The 20,141-nt window shown below is 44.3% G+C and overlaps 1 protein-coding gene across 2 annotated transcripts in view; it reads right to left on the bottom strand.

The window, feature by feature from the left end:
- Nucleotides 1-51: 51 nt before the first annotated feature.
- wwc1 (WW and C2 domain containing 1) overlaps nucleotides 52-20,141 on the bottom strand; it is a 43,136-nt gene continuing 23,046 nt past the window's right edge. Inside the window, exons 8-22 of one of the 2 annotated variants that reach the window (XM_056397870.1) lie at nucleotides 19,592-19,662; nucleotides 19,082-19,327; nucleotides 16,944-17,033; nucleotides 14,904-15,586; nucleotides 12,753-12,870; nucleotides 12,445-12,615; nucleotides 11,687-11,879; nucleotides 10,689-10,835; nucleotides 10,364-10,413; nucleotides 9,935-10,118; nucleotides 9,622-9,792; nucleotides 9,438-9,530; nucleotides 7,187-7,417; nucleotides 6,966-7,084; nucleotides 52-6,498 (exon numbers count right to left, since the gene is read on the bottom strand). In XM_056397870.1, coding sequence (XP_056253845.1) covers nucleotides 6,432-6,498; nucleotides 6,966-7,084; nucleotides 7,187-7,417; nucleotides 9,438-9,530; nucleotides 9,622-9,792; nucleotides 9,935-10,118; nucleotides 10,364-10,413; nucleotides 10,689-10,835; nucleotides 11,687-11,879; nucleotides 12,445-12,615; nucleotides 12,753-12,870; nucleotides 14,904-15,586; nucleotides 16,944-17,033; nucleotides 19,082-19,327; nucleotides 19,592-19,662 — 2,634 coding nt within the window. In that variant the 3' untranslated portion in view covers nucleotides 52-6,431. Of the gene's footprint in view, nucleotides 6,499-6,965; nucleotides 7,418-9,437; nucleotides 9,531-9,621; nucleotides 9,793-9,934; nucleotides 10,119-10,363; nucleotides 10,414-10,688; nucleotides 10,836-11,686; nucleotides 11,880-12,444; nucleotides 12,616-12,752; nucleotides 12,871-14,903; nucleotides 15,587-16,943; nucleotides 17,034-19,081; nucleotides 19,328-19,591; nucleotides 19,663-20,141 lie in introns of both variants that reach the window. The other variant, XM_056397869.1, reaches the window with a different exon arrangement.

Genomic DNA, 20,141 nt, shown 5'->3' on the forward strand with positions numbered 1-20,141 from the left:
AATTTGAGACAGACTATGTAAGACAAAATGCAGTTTCTGAACACACCCAAGTAGAAGAGAAGAACTTTTTTTTTATTTGTTGTGAAACTACAAAACATATTGTTTGTTTTTTTGTGCTGGTGAAATATTTACAACTCTGGTCGACAGTACAGTGTCTGAGAATAAAATTCACAGCTTTTCGGGACTCTCGCGATAAAAAGAAAAACAGGAAAAGCACACCCAAATCACAAAAGTGCAATAAATACATGCTGTATGTTTCTCATAGCCGCCTCCGTACACATTACCAGGTTCATCACCAGTCGTAATACAAACAGATTCATTAGAATAAAAAATAATAATAATCAAACGAGGAAAAAAAAAAAATGCACTTGAACTTCAAAAAACAAACAAGAAATTATATCACAACCTACATGATGAAAAAAAAAATCATTTGTGACTAACAGCATTTGTTTTGTTGTTTTTTCTCTGAATGATTTGTGATTTTTCTCGTAGCAAAAAAAAAACCTACATTCCTTCATCCAGATGTTGTTACGTCGTATAAACGTTTTGATTTAAAGGTTAAACAACATTCGGTCGATCACGACAGCGTTGAGCGACTTTAAAACAGACGGTGCTGTTCCTCAGACTACACAGTCCTATTCTTTACATCTACTCGCTCTACAGTGGAGGAGAACAAAAAATAATAATAATAATATAATAATAATAATAATAATAATAATAAAAAAAGGTTTCTCCACAGTTTCAGCTCCTCAGATCAGATGATGGCGACCAAAGAAAAGAAAAAAGAAAAGTACAATAACAGTTTTAACAGTTTACATGCTGCTCTCCAAAGGCACACTCTCTCTCTCTCTCTCTCTCTCTCTCTCTCTCTCTCTCTCTCGCTCTCTCTCGCTCTCACACATTACTCCAAAGGCTTTCATTCATTTCACAGTGTTCCTGCTACAGTAAAACCCTCAGAGCGCACAGCTGCATTCACACTGCAGGAGATCTGACCTGCTTCTGAAAAATAAAAATAACTAAAATATAAATTCTGACAGTTTAGATTCCGGTTTCTTTCTCAGTGGCGGAGTGACGTCAGTCTGAACAGTCAGAATCTAAATTCACACGTCGATTTTTATTGCGGTGTCGGCGCGTGAGCCGTTTGTCGTTTTTTTTTTTTTGAACGCACCTTTATCTGAAATACGTCATGAAACCTGACGAAAAGATTTGAAATGAACTTAAATGTGGCACAAACAAGAAACCACAACGTCCTTTTTTTTCTTGAAATATTATAAATAAAATATTTTATTCTCAAAATTGAGACTTTATTCTCATAATTTCAGATAATTTTTCTCCCTCAATATGACTCTTAATACTCGCACAATGCAGACGCAGTAAACCTCAAGAGAGAGAGGGGGGACGATGTGTAACAAAGGTCGTGTTTTATCTATTTATCCAGCTTGTTCCATTGAAATCTACACGAGTAACATACGATATCGTTAAGAACACGCGGTATAAACCGTATGTTGGACCGTATGTTGCCACCAGGAGACCAGCGGCCTCCGAGTCTGTTTGTGTTCAGTCTTTGGTTTATTTTATCTGTGACTGTTCAGACTGATCTCAGGTGGAAATCAAACTTTTGGTTCCTGCAGGTGAACGCAGCCTCAGTGTCGACGTCCTCACAGCATTTGATTCAGTTCCATCAAGTTTCACCTTCTTTATATAGAAATATATATTTTTAATACAAGGCATGACGAGTCATAGTGTTGTTTGATTATTATGTATGCGTGGGATATTTATTATTTTAATAGATATTTGTGCAAAAATATTCCTACTGCTGACTGAATGTGTTTTTTTTGTTGTTGTGAATTTTAAACATTTACAGTTTTTATTTCTCTGGAAAACAAGATTGATTTTATTTGTTGGGACTTTTTGGAAATAAATGAAGGTTTGAAGAGGGACATAATAAAAAATAAAATTAAAAAGGAAGTGGAGACATAAATACGTCAAAATCAACCTCCTCTGTTGGTCGTAAACACACCAACAGATGAACGACAAAGCTGACAGGAAAAAAAAACAAAAAAAACTGGATCTGATGTAAAGTTCAAGCATCGCTTCGAGCTGCTGAAGAGAAACATCTGGAATGACAGCAGCAGCAGCAGCAGCAGCAGGTTTCTGTCAGCGATGTTCTTGTTGACACCGGGAATGGAAAGACGATGATATGAAGGGTTTGTGCCGTGTGGTGGATTTCACCTGTCCAACATGGTGACCCAGCAACGAGAGAACAAGTGGCTCATGAACTCACCACGTCTGAAAACCTTCTCCAGTTTATTCATCTGTATCTGTTTGAGCTACGGAGCCGAACTTTAGACTTTAGGACCTTTTGATTTTGTAACTTTTCTACAGGTAAAAATCCATGTTTCTGCTGCTGTTTCTTCCTGCTTCTCCTGACAGAGCTTCACTTTGTTTGCTTGAATTATTTTGTGTCCAGCAGGTGAAGTTTACTTGTTACTGAAGGAGGGTTTGCCTGATCCCTCCACCTAGTACCTGTTTCTTTTCCTACATTTCAGACGCAGAAAGTAGTGCCACCTTAAGTCACAATCTCTCTGGTGGCGACTCATTATTTTTACTTCTGTATTTTTCTTTTTTCCCCATTTCTGGGCCTAAACTTCTACATTTTTTTCATTGCAGATTTGTTTGTTTTGTTTGTACTTTACATGGAAAAATCCTCGGCAGATAACTCCTTCATTGTAGTCTGAGAGGTTGGAAACAAATCAGGTACGAGTTGTTAAGGCGCACACTATCTCCACTGTCCCGTCAAATAAAAGGAACAAAAATGCCCCAAAAACAACTTTAAAAGAAAAGAAAGTTTCATCTTTCACTAAAGAACCTGGTCTGTTTGAAGGATTTCTGCCTCTTAAACCTGAAGTTCATTTACAAACACACGAGTCCAGTTATCAGCAGGTTAAATCTGAGGTGTATCACCTAAATCTAACAGCAAAGACTTCTGGGAAGCTTTTTTTTTTTTTTTTTTGCTCTAACGCAGCGACACGTTGATAAAAGCTGCAGCGAAGGACGAATTCCACAAACAGCTTCTCAAACAGCCAGGAACACACACAAAGACAAACAACCTCCCACACCTGTCAGTAAATAAGAGATGTGCCAGAGTGGAGGTCTGCCGCTGATTTATAAGTCAGGTTGCCTTGGAAACAAAGTCAGTAAGTTTTCACTGAGCTGAATATAAATCAAATAAAAACGCAGTGGTGTTAGAGCGAGTGTAGAATCAGAGTCACTGCAGCGAGGGAAACTCTTCCTCCTCTGATTTCAGGCTTCAATCAACAGGAACGTGGAGAATCGTCTCCCACCGGACACATGAACAACTTTCACTGTTAGTGCATGAAAAGCTACACGGACATGAACATGCGGATATTTGTACTGAAAGATTCGACTCCTGTCTTTTCGGTCAGTGTGGTTGTTTTTTTGGTTTTTGTTTTATTTTTTAGAAAGAACATAAAAATAATCCAGATGCAACTGAAATCTTAATAAATATGCGAGTTGAAAGTCAGTATATAACTAAACATCTGGCTCTTCAGCTGCTGAATGCTTCGCTGTAAAACGACGCTATTAGAGCGCTGAAGTTGAGTCCGAAAAGATTTTTTTTAAAAACATAATATGGATTTGAAGACGTGATGAAAAGATCATGAAGATGAAAGTTTTGCTGGGGCACCATGTTCACGAGATTCAACTTTATACAGATTCAGCTGCAGATTGTCCAGTTATAGGAAACATGAAAGCGACTCTGATATGTGTCCACAACATCCAGTTACAGAGGAAAAATTAAAACTATAAGAAACTGAACAAACATAGTTTTCATCAGGGGGAAAAAGCAGCCAATCAGAGTGAAGATCAGGAAACGTCTGTCTTCCTATTGGCTGCTGGTCAGTTTTATCATGAAGGGGGAGTTTTAGTCACTTCCAGTCTAACAATCATACAATCAGTAAGAAGTTCACAGTCACCAAAAATACATTTGATCTTTACTTCCTGTGTGTGTGTTTCGACAATCATCGAGTGCTTCAACAATCAATAATCAATAATCATTCCAGCGCGAGGCAAAGGTTTCTGGATTTTTTTTTTTTTTTTTACTTCCAAAAAACCCACATCAAGTTTCTTTTTTTCCTTTTTTTAAACTTTTACCTCAAGTTTCTTAAAGTGCAGACTATCCTATCAACTACCTGAGTGTTAGTGCTGCTTCTACACCTTGCTGAGTGTGCGTGTGCATGTATGTATGTGTGTGTGTGTGTGTGTGTGTGTGTGTAACTGGTGAGAGACAATCATGACTAGTTTTAAATTTAGAGCTAAAAACGAGTCTCGCCGTTAAAATCTGATCCAGTTCATTTAGTAAAAGACGCTCCAGCTTTCCTCTCCGTCATCATCATGTAGTGAAACGCAGTTTGTGTTGGTGTTTGATTTGGAGACATCAAAGTTATAATCCTTAAGATTTCACTCCGGGTTCATTTGGCGTCACCTGCGGTTACCGGGGGTGACAGCAAGTCGCGCATCGACCACCAGGGGGCAGCAAACACTCTGCGCAGCTACTCTGTCAGAAAAACAACAAAGGAAGAAGAACCGTCGCGTCTGTTTATAGACCGAGGAGAGTTGAGACGGATCATCTCGACATGAAGAAGACTAAAGAGAACAAGCAAGATAATTTCACATCGCTGCCGCCCGGTGGCAGAGAGCAGTAACTACAGACGTAGAGAAACTGAAGCAGTTAGAAACGGTCGATTTTAGACCTTTTAAGTCTGATTATTGATTATGTAACTGGCACAGACCAGGACCAACAAATGAAGGACACTCTACTCTGTCTTCAACGAATACAACAAAATGCAAACAAAAATGAACTAAACTAGCAAAGGGAGAGTCCCGGTCTGACAGATTTGACGACAGTAGACGTGAAGACCTGAGTCAAACAGAGAGAGAACAGCAACAGTGAAAACAGCATGATGCTCCACCAAGTAAAAAGCAGCCATGGTGGAGAAGAGCAGCAGAACATTTTGAATTTTTCCTGCATTTCACAGCTCGCTCTCTCCGTCTGCCTCAAAAACCACGTTTCTCTCCGACCGGCTTAAACTGAATATTGGACCAGTTCAGACTCAAGTCCTGGGTCTGGTCTTGACTCGTCGATTTAGAAAGCCTCGCTAAGCTAAACACATGATGAGAGCTACCGAATGAATCCAAAACTGACCCAGGATCTGAAAGTGAATCGATTCAAACTACTGAAAACCAGTCAGGGGTCTTTAGCTTTCGACTGCTCGTTAAAGATTGGATGATTTTATACTGAGATAAACCTCAGGAGTCACAGTTCATTTCACTTTTTCACTTCTCGTGTCCTCAGGTTCGTACCTTTGACCTTTTAATCAGAGAACCACGTGTTGTTTTAACAGTCATCCATCTTTTGTACTGACGAAATCAACCAGGAGAGTTTTCGTATCTATCCAGTCGCCATCGTCGTCAATGAGACGGCGGCTGCTCGGAGGCAAGATATCCCCTCCGACCTCTCAACGCCACGTCTACTGCGCTAAAAACTGTCGCCACGAGAAATATAAACATGGGTTTTGATGTATAACAATCTTAAGGATTATAACTTTGAGGAGACCGTAAAGGAAATAAACTGTCTCTTCCTCTTAACCTTCAGTAAACTGTAATGACTGTTAAAGGAAAACCGGCGTGCTCACTGATCCATATTCACACGTATGGAAGTTATGGATCCTTCTTTTAGTGTCTGTAGAGGAAATTACAATAAAAACAAACAAACAAAAAAACAAAAAAAAGCCCGCTGTGTGCTTGTATGTTTGTCTGCATATAAAGTTTTCAAAATGCTCAAAAACACATCACTTGAAGGTCAATATCAAAAATCTCTGGAGAAGATATCTATGGTATTTTTTATCACCAGCTTGAGGTGCTTTATTTTCCTCTAGTACCGTAGTTTGATTTTATTTTGTGCTACCAATATACATATATCCTTTATGTCCAGGTGTGCCGTTTCAATACAAAAACTCTTTGTACGCACATGTGCAGCTGTGTGACTTTGTGCTGGAATGATTTTAAAACACCTAAAAGCCTATAAACAGCCTGTTAATAACAGAAACACGACGCCATAAACAGCGGAAGAGAAGAGTGAAGTCAGAACTGAAGCTCTAGCAGTGCTGTCGCTAATTTACAAATGAACACTATCCACATTAGAAATGCTGAGCTCTTTAAAAAGTTGTTTCTTCACGGTTTTGAATGTTTTTTTTCTTTCCTACTAAACATATTATTATTATCTTTTTTTTTTTTTAATTCTTCATAACACCGCCAAACGTTTGCTTCATTTGTGAGGGAACAGCAGGTTAAGACCGACGGGTGAGGAGACGGGGGGTTTGGGGGAGAGGGAAATACTTTGAAATGCTTCTCTACACGTTGTCAGCCGGCAGGTCGGGGATGCTGGTCTTCGCTCGTGTGAAGAACGCCATCTTCTCTCTGAAATCACACAGGGAGAAACAGTGAGAACAGTTTGCAGCTGAAGACAATTACAGCTTCAGATGAAGTCAACAAGTCTTCAAACTGTCTACAATAACGTCCTCGTGTCAAACTCTGAGGTCAAGTTTATCAAGCGTCTCAGGGTCACTGCTCGGAATCTCCTCCCCTGATTCGATTCATTTCCCTCCCTTCACCTCTTTAAAGCAGCTATTTGTAATTTTTGTTCTGTAACTTTGATGAGTGAATGAGTAAAACAACCCGATGATTTGCACGACTGCAGCTTATTTGTTATCTGTCACTCCACAGAGAAATTAATGAACCAGGAGGTTAGGAAACCTCCTGCTTACTCCTTGGATCTAAATTAGGACCAAAAGATGCTTCATTCTGAGAATGTCTGTCCAGTCGAGACTGATTTCCTACTCTGAGAAACCTGATGAATGTGAGTCCTGAGCTGTTGTTTCTCCCACCTGAAGGTCTGGACCTCAGGGACCTCTTTGCGGCTCTGGCCCCGGATCTTGTGGACGTCCTTAGCTGCTGCCCTCATCATCTTCTCCACCCTCTTCTCCTGCAGCTGCTCCTCTCGCGTCTGAACAAGGAGGACGAGCAGACAGGTGTTCAGTTCAGAAGAGAGACACACACATGATAAACAGACCTGAGCGCTGAACCTGGACTGATTCGTGTCAGTCACCTGTTTCTCCGCTTGCTTGAGGAGGAGGCGGAAGCGCTCGTCTTCTTGGACCCAGGCGGGCAGCTCTCTCTGGCCCTGCTGCCTCGCCTTCTCCAGCTGGGTCTTCAGCTCCCGCAGCACCCGCAGCTCCTGCGACAGCCGGGCCTGACGCGTCCGGGACACCTGCAGGTCCAGCTCCAGGTCCAGGGACGTCCGCAGCAGACCGTCCAGACCTTTGACCTGCACAGGAGGCTGAGGACAGGAAGAGAAAAGGACGGGGTTAAGAGCTGCACGCACAAAAACACGCGTCGGAAATTTTTTGATTGATCATTTTGTCGCTAAGCTGAATCTAATAACTTTTGCACATATGGACGTGTTAACCCCTTTAAAAATAGATTTTCTGAGAATATTTGTGATAAAATCGGAAACTAATTAGATATTTTGATAAGTTTAATTTATAAGGAAATTGTTTCTTGTGTCCTGCTAAATGTAAAAGGCTTTTTTCTAAGCATGAGGAGCCGCAACAATCGATTAATCAATTAAAAAATGAATGTTATTGTATGTAGAAAATAATGACAAATGACCAGAATCCAACGTGATGTAAACTAACTGACAAAATATTCAATTTACTTTCATTAAAAAATCTAAACATCCGGGAAATATTTACATTTACGAATCTGGAAGCTTTAAATTTTTGCTTGAGTAACGACTGAAATGACTAATTGATTATCAAGATTGTTGCTACTGCAATCAACTAAATGATTAATTGACTAATTGTTGCAGCTCTTAAACACACACACACACACACACACACACACACACACACACATCAGGGCAGCAAACAGGTGGATGTTAAATATCTAAACTAAACTAAGACATAAATGTAGGAAATAAAAACAATAGCATTTGTTTGAATCTTTATGGAAGTTGTTTATAAATAATCATCTGATTAATCAACGATGAAAACAATCATTAGCTGCAGTCCTACTTCACATTACGAGACTGAGTACACGCTCCTGTTGTGTTCGAACACTTTTACGAAGCTGTTACTTTAATGGACGGACAGGTCTGACAAGGGCTCAGAAGTCACATGACTCCACAGTGACAAACACCGCCACCAACATCTGATGTGCGTAAGTGAATTTCCCGCTGCCGTCGAGACCCGGGAGAGACGCCGAGGGAGCCGCTAATTTAATCCAAGCTGGCAAATGTCAGAGCTGCATTAAACATTCAGATGGTTATTAAATATTAAGAGGCACTTCGCTGGGAGTCACTGGGCAGCGCCACCAGTCTCCCTCTCTCTCTCTCGGGAGACGGCAGAACTCAAGCTGATGTGGCGGGTTTGACTTCTTTATTAAACTGTCAAGATTTACGGCCGATCACAGAGGGACACAAGTCCAATCACTGAGGCCCGTAACACAGACAAACCGGACTGACATGCTGCTCAGGTGCTGCGACGCCGGCTGACAGATGAAGAGGGTTCATCAGTAACCGGAGAAAGATAAAAGATCTGAGTCGGAAAAAATAAACAGCTGCTTATAAATAAAATGCCATTTGAAGAGAGACATGCTCATATAAAATCATCACAGACAGACTTTTATAACTGACTCGTTTTCTCTAAGTGCTGTTTAACTACGCTCAGAAAAACACTATAGAAAGTTATTATCGTACTGGAAACAGAAAAATGTTCCTCTGAGATTAAAAAGAAAAAAAATGAATTTACAAACTTTGAGACTTGTTTAAATGTTATATGATGTGAGGATTTTTATATTTTCTTTACATATTAATTTGACAAACTTCTCACATGAAGCGTCGGGAAGAAAAAAACGAGTGTAGTTTTCTCTCGTGTAGTGGAAAACAACAACAGCACTGGTGTGTCAGGACTATTTTGTTTTGTCTGTCTGAGTTTTCACAGCGTGTTCAGCACTGTTGACCAGTATCAGCACAGAGCTCTCTGCTGTCAACACGGAGAGAACGAGCCGCTCCCGCAGTGTCTCACGAGGCGTGGAGGACATTAAGCTTCTGCACAGTAGTTGCAAGTCACAGCAACGCTTTATGACTGTGACTCCTTGTCTGACACACTGATTTTACACCCACACTGAGTTTGTGCTGTAAATTTGAACCACAAATAATATTGCAAAAAACAGTTTTCACTCTTGGCTGAGGAGGAAGAAGTTGGAGCATCGATGGAAACAACCTGAATGAAACTTTCACCGGACACATGAAAGGTAGCGGCAGGTGAAACAGGCGGGAATAAATAAGTTGTCTCTACCTTCTTCATGCGCATGCTGCGTCTCTCCGAGGCGTTTCGGACGAACGGAGACTTCTTGGAGAGGGTGGAGCTGTCGCTGTCGCTGCGGTTAATCTGAGGAGAGCAGAGAGAAACAGTGAAGTTAAACCTTTCTGTGTATCTGACAGTTTCAGGAGCTGGGAGTTCTTCTCTCGGAGTCCGTTACCCTGCAGATGTACTGGCTCTGAGGCCCGGGGGAGAAGGTCTTGGAGCGGATGATGGTGTTCCCCCTCATGAAGGGGTTCTGCTGGTGGACGTCGGGCCGGCGCTCCTTGGGCCGAACCACGGAGCAGTGGTGCGACGACGACAAGCCGTCCATGCTCGTCTCCTTGTTCACCTGGACAAAGAATACGCAACGATGATGAAGGGGAGGAGAAGAAGAAAAGCCGAAAATTGTCGCCGCTCACTTGTGATTTCCTGCTTTATACGAACATCAACAAACTTCAGGCTGAAGCCACTAGAAGAAGAACAGAAGTTACCTTCTCCGTGATGGCTGCTGCTATCGGAGGAGGGGGTTTGGTCGCCTTCGCCTCCTCTTCCTCCTCCTCCTCCCATTGGCTGCTGTCAGGATAAAAGTCGTCCTCTTCCTCCAGGGGCCCCACTCCCTCCACGCCGTTTCCCTCCTCCTCATCAAACAGGTCTGTCTCCAGCGAGTCGCCGTGCCTGACATCAACGTCAGAGACGCAGTTAGAAGAAGAGACAGACGAGGTTCAGTTCTTCTGTGGCTGATTGTGTTTGGACTGAATTTAACATTTGAGAACTTTTGTTAAATGAAAAAAGCTTTTATTTTGTTAACTGTTCTTTCTTCTTTGGTTGTTTTATCTCTTTGATCTTATTTTCTGTGTTTCCTGTTTAGTAGTAGCATGAAAAGGAAAGGTGTAGGTGAAGGAGGGAATAAAAACACTCACCACTCGTCGTCCTCCGGAGCTCCGACTGTGTCACTGCTGGAAACACGAGTCTGAAACACAAAACACATCCGGACCAAACACATTAATATCTGTGTGTTCGTGTCATTCAGACGTTTGTTGTGTATTTTAAACTGATTGTTTAACTTCAAGTCAAACAAACAGACTTTTGTTTTAATGTCTGTTGTTCAGTGCGTCTGTTTCCCTGGAGATCACACGGGTTTAAACAGAGCTGCGTCTCTTATTACTGACAGATGAAATATGTGATCAAGTTAACTCATTGATTTCTGTTTGTCTGTTAATAACCCCCCCCCCCCCCCCCCCATACCCTGTCGGAGCCGCCCGCCGCTCGGCTCTCTTTGTCCTCGCTGCTGCTGCTGATCTCAGGCATGTAGGCGCGGCTCAGCAGGTTGTACCACTTGGTGCATCTCTCCTCCGAACAGCTGACATCAGCCAGACTGATCTGGGCTCCCGCCTGGAGGAGGAGGAGGAGGAGGAGGAGGAGGAGAGAGAGAGAGAGAAGGAAGAGGGAGGCAGGTTAAATAAAGTTGGAGGAGCTCATGGCGTCTGCTCATCCCTCATGAAGCTGGTGTTTAATGCACCAGAGGCTGTTGTTATTATTACGTTATTATGTTGTCTTAAAGTACAAGATATATATTTTCTTTTTGCATCTTGCCTGTTTGATAGTCGACAGTCTAGAGAGAGAGAGAGAGAGAGAGAGAGATAGAGAGAGACAGAGAGAGACAGAGAGAGAGAGAGAGAGAGAGGGAGAGAGAGAGGGAGAGAGACAGAGAGACAGAGAGACAGAGAGAGAGAGATAGAGACAGAGAGAGAGAGAGAGAGAGAGAGAGAGAGAGAGAGGGAGAGAGAGGGAGAGAGACAGAGAGAGACAGAGAGAGAGACAGAGAGAGAGACAGAGTCAGAGAGAGTCAGAGAGAGAAAGAGGGAGAGAGGGAGAGAGAGAGACAGAGAGAGAGAGAGAGAGGGGAAATAAGGGCAGAGACAGAACAACAAAGTCTGGAGCTGAACCGTGGACGTTGCTGTTACATGATATGAAACTTATTTGGACACCAGAAGAACTGGAAGAAACATCTTTAATAATTAAATTATTTCTCTATAATGTGTAAAAGTGTCTGTGATTCTTTGTTCACTGGTTGTTACCTGGTTTTAAAAGCGACTTTCGGTGGCCAGGACATAATCTAGATTTCAGGGCTGAGCATAAAGTGGATTTACACAAACTCAAAGCAGAAGGCTTGAAAAACAAACTCAGAGACTTGAAGCAGGAAATTCACCAAAAAACTTTCTGCAAAAACCTGCTGCACTGACCAGACACTCCTCGTGGCCCGACTTGCTGTTGTTGCAGACGTCGACCCTCAGGGTCTTCTGGCGCAGTGCACTGTGGGATATCTGCATGCCGAACACCTCGTTGACCTCCACGACGTCCTGAGGCAGGAAGCCGCGTGTCCGGAAGAGGCAGCGCGTGGCCTCCACGCAGGGCAGCACCACCACACGCACATACCTGCAGGACACACAGGTACAGGTGTTACACGAGGCTCAGGAAGGTTCTGGACACTCACAAGACTCAGTGTTTCTGGGGCTGAAGACGCCGGTTCAGTCTCCTCCTCCTCCTCTGCCGCACAGATCGACTGACTCTGAGACACTCTAGGATTTCATGACTGAACAATGAGCGGGAAACACACTTTCTGTTTCTTTGTCTGTGTGGAAATCTGATGTTTCACATCACACCAGGTGAATAAAGGCATTAAAATGTGAGTCTTCCAGATTAAACATGAGACTAGAAGGATGTGACAGGACTTTACTGTTCAGGAACTGAGCAGCAGTATTTATGAAAACAAACTGTATCTATAAGAGAAACCAGGAACATAGAGAGAAAGAGAAGATCACATCTGCATGAACAAACTGTGTCATGTCTGTGGACGGAGTAAACACTATCAACTTCATGGAACTGTGTCTCGTCTCGACTTGAATTTACAAACGGCTCCTTGTTTCTTTGTTTCACCTGCAGTTTCTAATCTTTCTACATTTAAAAGTGACGTCAATAAACAGGAGTGAGAGGTCATTACATTTTCTGGTCAGCCGGCAGACAGAGGGCGCTGCAGTTGGACAGCTGCATGACGTAGACGGTGAAGCGCTGGTCTCTGGACTCGTAGCGGAAGCCGAGCTGCACCTGGGAGCAGCCGAGCGCCAGCCGCTCCTCGTAGGAGCCCAGGAGGAGGTCGGCAGGGAGGCCGGGTCTGGAGGAGACACACACACACACACACACACACACATTCAGTATAATAACCATGTTACTTGAGAATGACTTGCGATATAAAAGACAAAAACTAATAAAAAGTCATAAATATATGTAAAAAAGGAAAACCCTTCGTACCTGCGCTCCGAAGGCTCGTACACGCCGCTGTCTCCGGCCACTGATTCGTCAGACACCGCCGAGGTCACGCCAATCTTCTTTGGCCCCGCCCCCGTCCCCCGCAGCTGGGGAGCTGAGTCTGAAGGAAAAACAAGATGGTGAAGATTAAGTGTAAATGACATTAAACTTGGTTTTCTTTGTCGTTCTGTTGATTATTTTAAAAAAGATAATTCTGGTGATTCTATTAAAATGAAGAAAACAACTCCGCCGCTGAAAACAGTCCCGAACAAATACTCCTGTTTGTTCCTCCAGCTGCAACATGCGGCGAGAAGCATCACGTCCCCGTGTTTCATCAAACATTTAAACACGTCTTCTACTTAATCTCATATCATATGAATCTGTCAGTGAGTCTCGACACTGGAAAGACTCCCGGAAGCAAAGACATTAAAGACGGAGCACACCTGTAGTGAGACAGGGTGAGAAACAGCAGAGCACATGGATTAAAGAGAGAGATAAACTCATGTTTGGAAAACCTCGGCTCAGAGCGACTTCTTCACTGATTCTGTCAGCACTTCACAGATATGTTTGTTTTGAGCTGTGGGATCTAATTAAGATATCGGGGGCTTTGTTGAAGTCTGCAGCGTCGACTCTGTCTCTGTAGAAAACCCCCACTGGACGTGTTCACGCCTCTAAGTCATGTAGAATTAGCACGTTGCTAAAAAGCTAAAACCAGCAGACAGAGGAGTGAGCTGCTGGACATAACTGTCCAACCACGTTCAGATGTTTTCTGGACGCCCCTGCTCTCTGTTTTCAGCCCCCCACCCCCCCGCTGTGGTCTCATTAAATAAAATGTGCTGATGCTGATCCGGGCTGCAGGGAGGAGGAGGCCTGTCTGCGCAGGTGAACAGGAAACCAGACACCTCGTCCACCTTTCACCCGCCGCTGCAACAAGAACCCGAGTCACGTTCAGCTGCAGTTCAAACTTCAGCTGATCCTCCTGAATTCTTATCGAGGCCACGACAAACCGTTAGTGTCACTGTCACTTCTTCATTACTGAGTCATGTCTGAACACACAGACTGAAAGAAAGAAAGAAATCATAGATAGATAGATAGATTGATTGATTGATTCTGTAACAATAAAACTAAAGATATTCAGTTTACTCTGAGGAAAACAGAGGAAATCCTCCAGACAATGTTTTTACCTGATGAACGATTAATAAACGATTATTAGGAAAAGTGTTAATTTTCTGTTGATCGACTAATTTCATTTATTTCAACTGATACAATTCACAAACACACAAACCACACAAACACACACGACCCTGCTGTAATCCAACACCTCTCTCCTCACTGCTCCCACCAGCAATCAGGTTTCACTCACAGTATTACATTTCTCTCTCTCTCTCAGTCACACACACACACACACACACACACACACACACACACACACACACACACACACACACACACACACACACACACACACACACACACAGCAACAGCGGCGTGGGCGTTACATCACCCTCCTCTCTGTGGTCTCCTCGTGCAGCCTCCCTCGTATTGCTGCAGATAATTCATCATGATGATCGTTCTCTCGTTATTAACTGGGATCATCACAGGAGCCGTTATTATCCCGCCGCCCTCCTCAGCTCTTTTATGCATAAACAGTTTCACAGCCTTCGATTGCTCTGAGGATAAGAGACTCTGAGTCGCTCGCTGATTTAATCACAATTCGAATCTTACTGTTTTATTTGTTCGGCCCCGGGTGATTGATTCTTAACTTTTTCTTTTCTTAAACTAACGATGACGCTTCATTATTGAGAGCTGTTTTCCGCTTCGGAGTCTGCATGTGAAGACCGACTGCGTCACAGCGGAGCGACTACACCGTCCCGTTTCGAAGGTTCCTTCAAATGCGACCTTTTCCTGGGCGGGTCAAACAGGCGGATCCTTCATGCTCCAACCTATCGGCTCTTTGCTTCATGTCATCCCCTCTCTATCTCCCCAACTTTCCTCTCTCTCTCTCACTGTCACTATAATAAAGTAAAGTAACTGATATTACATAAAGTGAGTGACGGATGAGACCACAATGAACTAAGAAGATTATGAGTCAGAGAATTTGGACATGATGGATGAAAAAGACACAGAATAAAGGAATAGACACTTCCTGTTTACCTTTGACCTCCTCGCCCAGCGTGGTGTTGAGGCTCTGCTTCTCCTCCAGCCCACCTGGGCCTCTGTCGGGTCGCTGCTCCTGAGAGTCCAGGCTGAGCTCCAGCTCTGCTAGCCTGCTGTGGAGCTCCAGGTCCAGGCCTAACCCGCCGGGCCCCGGCTGGCCTGTGAATGTCTCACCGGACAGGAAACTAGTGTCTGTGACCAGCGGCGAGCACGGCGGAGACAGCGAGGAGAGAGACGACCGTGGAGATAAAGAGCTCATGGAGCGAGGGGTTTCTGACAGTCTTAGGGCCTGGATCCTGGACGACCCCATCTCCACTCCGATACCTCCTCCTCCTCCTGCGCCGCCTCCAGCAGAGCACCCCGTGTCTCCTCCCACCCCTCCCGTTTTGCCCTCGGGCCTCCCGGCATCCCTCCTCCCGCAGCCCGTCACCACCTCGTGTTCGTGGATGGTGGTGATGGAGCTGGAGGGGCGGTAGCCCGCCTGGCCGCCGTCCTGCAGGAGGCTGTCCAGCTTGTTCTGGAAGTCCGGGTCCGCCAGCTCGGGCTGCTCCAGGTAGATGTCGGTGAAGCTGAGGGAGGAGGTGGAGCCCAGGCTGGAGGTGGTGGCCAGAGAGCCACGGCTGGACGTCAGCGAGCCTCGACTGCTGCCGGAGGAACACGACAGGGTGCTGGCCGACAGGCTGGGGGGGGGGGGGGGAAACAACAATCTTATTTAAACACTTTCTGTCCTTTTCATTTCTATTTCTCCTGCCTGAGTCTGAGCTGAGAAGCCGTTATGAACGAATGCACTTTAGTGTATGATCCAGTCTGAGTTTAATCACTACTTGCAGCTGCTTTAGAAGATTTTACTGGTTACTGAGACGTTCCTGAGGCGTCTGCAGGGCAGCAGAGGACGTGAGGGAAAACTTCCTCTGTCTGTCCTCCGCTCTCCTCACACACTCCTGACTCTGTCTGATCAGGTGTCTAATTAAAGCCGGTCGTCTCGTTAGCGCAGACACAGAGGACGTCCTGTCTGCGAGCGAGACGTTTGATGTCCGTCAGACCAGGAGGAGAGACGGGATCAAACAGAGACGCAGGAGAAACTGCTCCGAGGAGGAAGATGAGGAGGACTGACGCTGCTCGTGTCAACCTTTCAGATTCCCACTGTTGAATTTAAAAACCAGCTCTGTGAAATATTCAGCGACTCAGGAACATGCACGGCTCTTGCAGCAGCCTTGCGTCATGCGCTCCGGCTCGAGCTGCGGGATTAGACTTGCCCAGAGTTCAGTGCTGCCGTCAAACAGGCGCGGAGAACAAATAACTTTCTTTTTTTAGCAAACGTTTGGTTATTAAAGGTTAAACATTCAAGTTGAGCCACATTTCTTCTGCTCTCCGCAACCACCAATTAATTAAACGGATATTAAAAGTCATAACTCTGGTCCTCTGTGCGTTTATTAACCCGCCTGTCTGTCTCCGTCCGTGGACACGATAAAGTCTGACTCAGCAGCTCATTCCAGGGTTTTACAGGAACCTGATAAAACTGGAGTTTTCAGTCTTTGCTCCAACGTTTCTCTTTATAAACTGTCTCTACACTGCTGAAGATAAAAGTTCAGCTTCACGTCTGTCACTATCTGAACTTAATGTCACGTTTTTATTAATTCCCTTATTCTACTCGTCGGAGAAATAACGTTTTCTCTGCTAGTTAAGAGGATTTTGTTTTTCCGAGGAGATTCTACGATAATACAACTGTAACACAAAAAATCAGTGAGAAACTTGTTTTGCATGAATATTCATAATGTTGGAAGGAGGTTGGTTTTTTATTCAGTTTGTTTCTCTCATAATCACCGTTTTTACACGACTGAATTTTAATCGCAGCGCTGAGAATCTGCAAACCTCCGCCTACATGTTGGTTCAAAACCTCCACTACACACACTGAACACAGCTGACTCCTCAGGCAGTACATTTCTCTATCAACGTATTAATGTTGTCGTGTCCTCAGCGATTAATTTGGTAAATACGATGTAGTTATTATTGATAGAAGAGCAGAGATGAACGAACCTCTTGAGTTGAGTGTGTAGTGACGTGGCCAGTCGAACCATCTCCTCCAGCTCTCTGACCAGCTTGTTCCTTCTGCAGTGAAGACGCAGCCTGAAATGATACAAACAACAAAACTTTATTTAGTGAACAAATGACTTTATTTTGTCTGTTTCCTTCAAAAAGGAAAGTTGTGTTTATTTATTCTCTCATCCTGATTTAAATGAAGGTTTTTTAGACTCTACTGTGTTCAGGCAAAGTTCTTGGCTGTTTTCAAACTGTTGGTATTGACACTCAGAACGTGGGGTCACCGTGACTTTGACCTTTGACCTTCGACCACCAAAATCTAAGCAGTTCATCGTTGAGTCCTAGTGAACGTTTGTGCCAAATTTGAAGAAGTTCCCCCGAGGCGTTACTGAGATTTCACGTCCACAGGAATGAGATGGATGGACGGACAACCTGAAATCAATACGGCTCTGGCTGTCGTTCTCACTTTCCTCCAATCTGTAAAGACTGAGTCTGACCATCATCAGGTTTCTTTTTCTTTTGGAAATGACACGAAATCCAAAGGAGCTTCTTGTATTAGATTTTCTGAAGGCTGAGAACATCTGCGTGGGAGTGCAGAGCCTGTAAAGACTCACACACAGAGAATTAAATACTTTCCTGAGCTCAAGGATCCTGAATCAGAGCTGCTGAACCTGACATTTTCAAACACTCTGAATTCAAGTGTGTGTGTGTGTGTGTGTGTGTGTGTGTGTGTGTGTGTGTGTGTGTGTGTGTTTCCTGTGTGAGCGGCTGAACGGTGCGTAGGTGGACTACAGTACAAGGGGCTCCTATTGTGACCGGGCTCTGCCGCCTCTCAGGTTACAGCAACAGGAGACAAGACACAAAGAGAGACTGAGCTCAGGTAGAGGCTGACCTAAACGCAGAACAACAAGAGTCCTGTTAGAGAGGGGGCAGGAGGGGAGGGGGCAGGAGGAGGGGGGGGGGGGGGGGGGGCTGGCGACGGGGTGGGGGGTGGGGGGGGCGGAGGAGGAGGAACTTGGTGGTTCTGGTTTGCTGCATGCTGCTGTTTAGGATATAACAAGGAGAGAGGAGAGGATGAAGAGGGTGAAGAGGAGCGGCGGGGAGGACAGAGGAGGTCTGTCATGTTCATCTCTAGCTCTTAATTATCATCCCTCCCGTCTGACGTGTCTGACGGTCGAAATCAAACAGCAGCAGAAGGTCAGACGTGTCATCAGACATGTCATCACACACCTGTGATCACCTGCTCTAATCTCCTCATGACATTAGCTCCTCTGTCACCTTCACACACGTGCTGAGAGTGAGACGACAACAGCTGTTATTGGTTTAGCATCAGCTAATGTCAGCTAATTTCAGCCATGGTTTATTATCCCCATTATTATTATTAATTATTATGTTTACATCTGTGGCGCTGCAGCCGTCAATTCACACACTATTAAAGTCTTTGCCACAAAGATAATATTCAAGTTTCAACGGCGCAACTTGATCTAGAAAATCTCTGGTGTGAAACTCGCTGAGAATTACAAAGAAGGACTTTCCAAACATGGATCCTCAACACAAAGCTTCTCCAAAATAAAAGCTTCAATAAAAAAATTCAGTTCAGAATTAACAATCTTAACAGACATCAGCTGATGATTGAGATTTGTGGAAAAGAAAAGAAATCATTGCTGTTGAACAGAATATAACAAATAATCCAAACCAGACACAGCTCAGAGTCTCAGAGTGAACTCAAGGAACTTTTTTGAGAGAACAAACTGCAGTTTTGATCCGATTTTTGATCTATTTTGATCCAGTCAAGTCATTTACTTTCCAGCAAAGTAACGGGGAAGTAATAAAATAGCAAGCACCTCAGCGGTAAGATCACAAGACAATAACATCACGTCTGATCCCTCGGAAATTCACAATACTTTTAAATCCTACTCTGCAGAACTTTATGACTTGACTTGCCACTTAACTAAGTCTATACAAACTTCCACCTGAGGCCTCAGCTCCTCTAGACTTTACACCACAGGAACTGTTCACAACGTTAACATCAACAAACAAAGATGGACGACCACCAAAACTCTTTATATCCTAACGTGACCCTCCACTAGAGAGGAACCATGTGCTCTGCTCTCCGGCGTCTGACCCCGCCTCACCTCTCAGTCAGCGCCTTGCTCTGGTTGTCTCTGGCGGCCTGCAGGTCTCTCTCCAGACGCTTCTTCTCGGACTCCAGCTTCTCGGCGTCGTTGGGCTCCAGCCGCTGGCGGGGGCTGACGTACTGCAGCTCCTTCAGCAGCTCCTCCTTCTCGTTGATGAGGATGAGGCGATCACGCTCAGGGTCCAGCAGCCCCGGCCACGCCTCGCTGTCCAGTTTGGCGATCTGCACCTCGATGGTGGCGATCCTGTGAGAGGCGAAAGAGGGGTGAGTGTGCAGGACAGAAACACACACACACACACACACACACACACACACACACACACACACACACACACACACACACACACACACACACACACACACACACACACACACACCACACACACACACACACACACACACACACACACACACACACACACACACACACACACACACACACACACACACACACACACACACACACACACACACACACACACGCACACACACACACGCGCCTCACTACCTTCTCTTGGCCTCCTCGTACTTCAGACTCAGACGAACCTTCTCCGCCAGTTTGTTGCTGCTGGTTATGAACTGATCACAAAAACACAGTCACATTAACACACATCAGTTCTCAGATCCATAACTAAATGACAAGCCACGCCCCAAGCCCCGCCCACCTGGACCCACCATCCAAACTTTTACAGGATTTGGTTTCTCTGAATGTTTTTACCTGAAATCTGCTTTATTTTTATTGGATAAGTCAGAAAACAGTAAGCCAATCAGAAGCGAGGCTCAGAGCCTCCTCTCTTCTGATTGGCTCACTGACTTGTTGTTACTAGAGCTGCAGAGAGAAGCCTGAGAGAGGAGATGTAAAACTACACTGAGATGGTTTTTGGCTCTTAAAAACACTAATGTATATTCTTATGGATCAACACTTCAAAATAAAACACAGGAAATGTAAAATATGGAGCTTTAAACTGCACCAATTCTAAAATAATACCTTTATCAATATCCTACTGCTGCTAATATAAAGACATTTTCCAAAAAGACCAATATTTTGTCTCCAGCAT

This window comes from Seriola aureovittata, chromosome 15 (assembly GCF_021018895.1).
Source record: "Seriola aureovittata isolate HTS-2021-v1 ecotype China chromosome 15, ASM2101889v1, whole genome shotgun sequence".
Lineage (NCBI taxonomy): Eukaryota > Metazoa > Chordata > Actinopteri > Carangiformes > Carangidae > Seriola > Seriola aureovittata.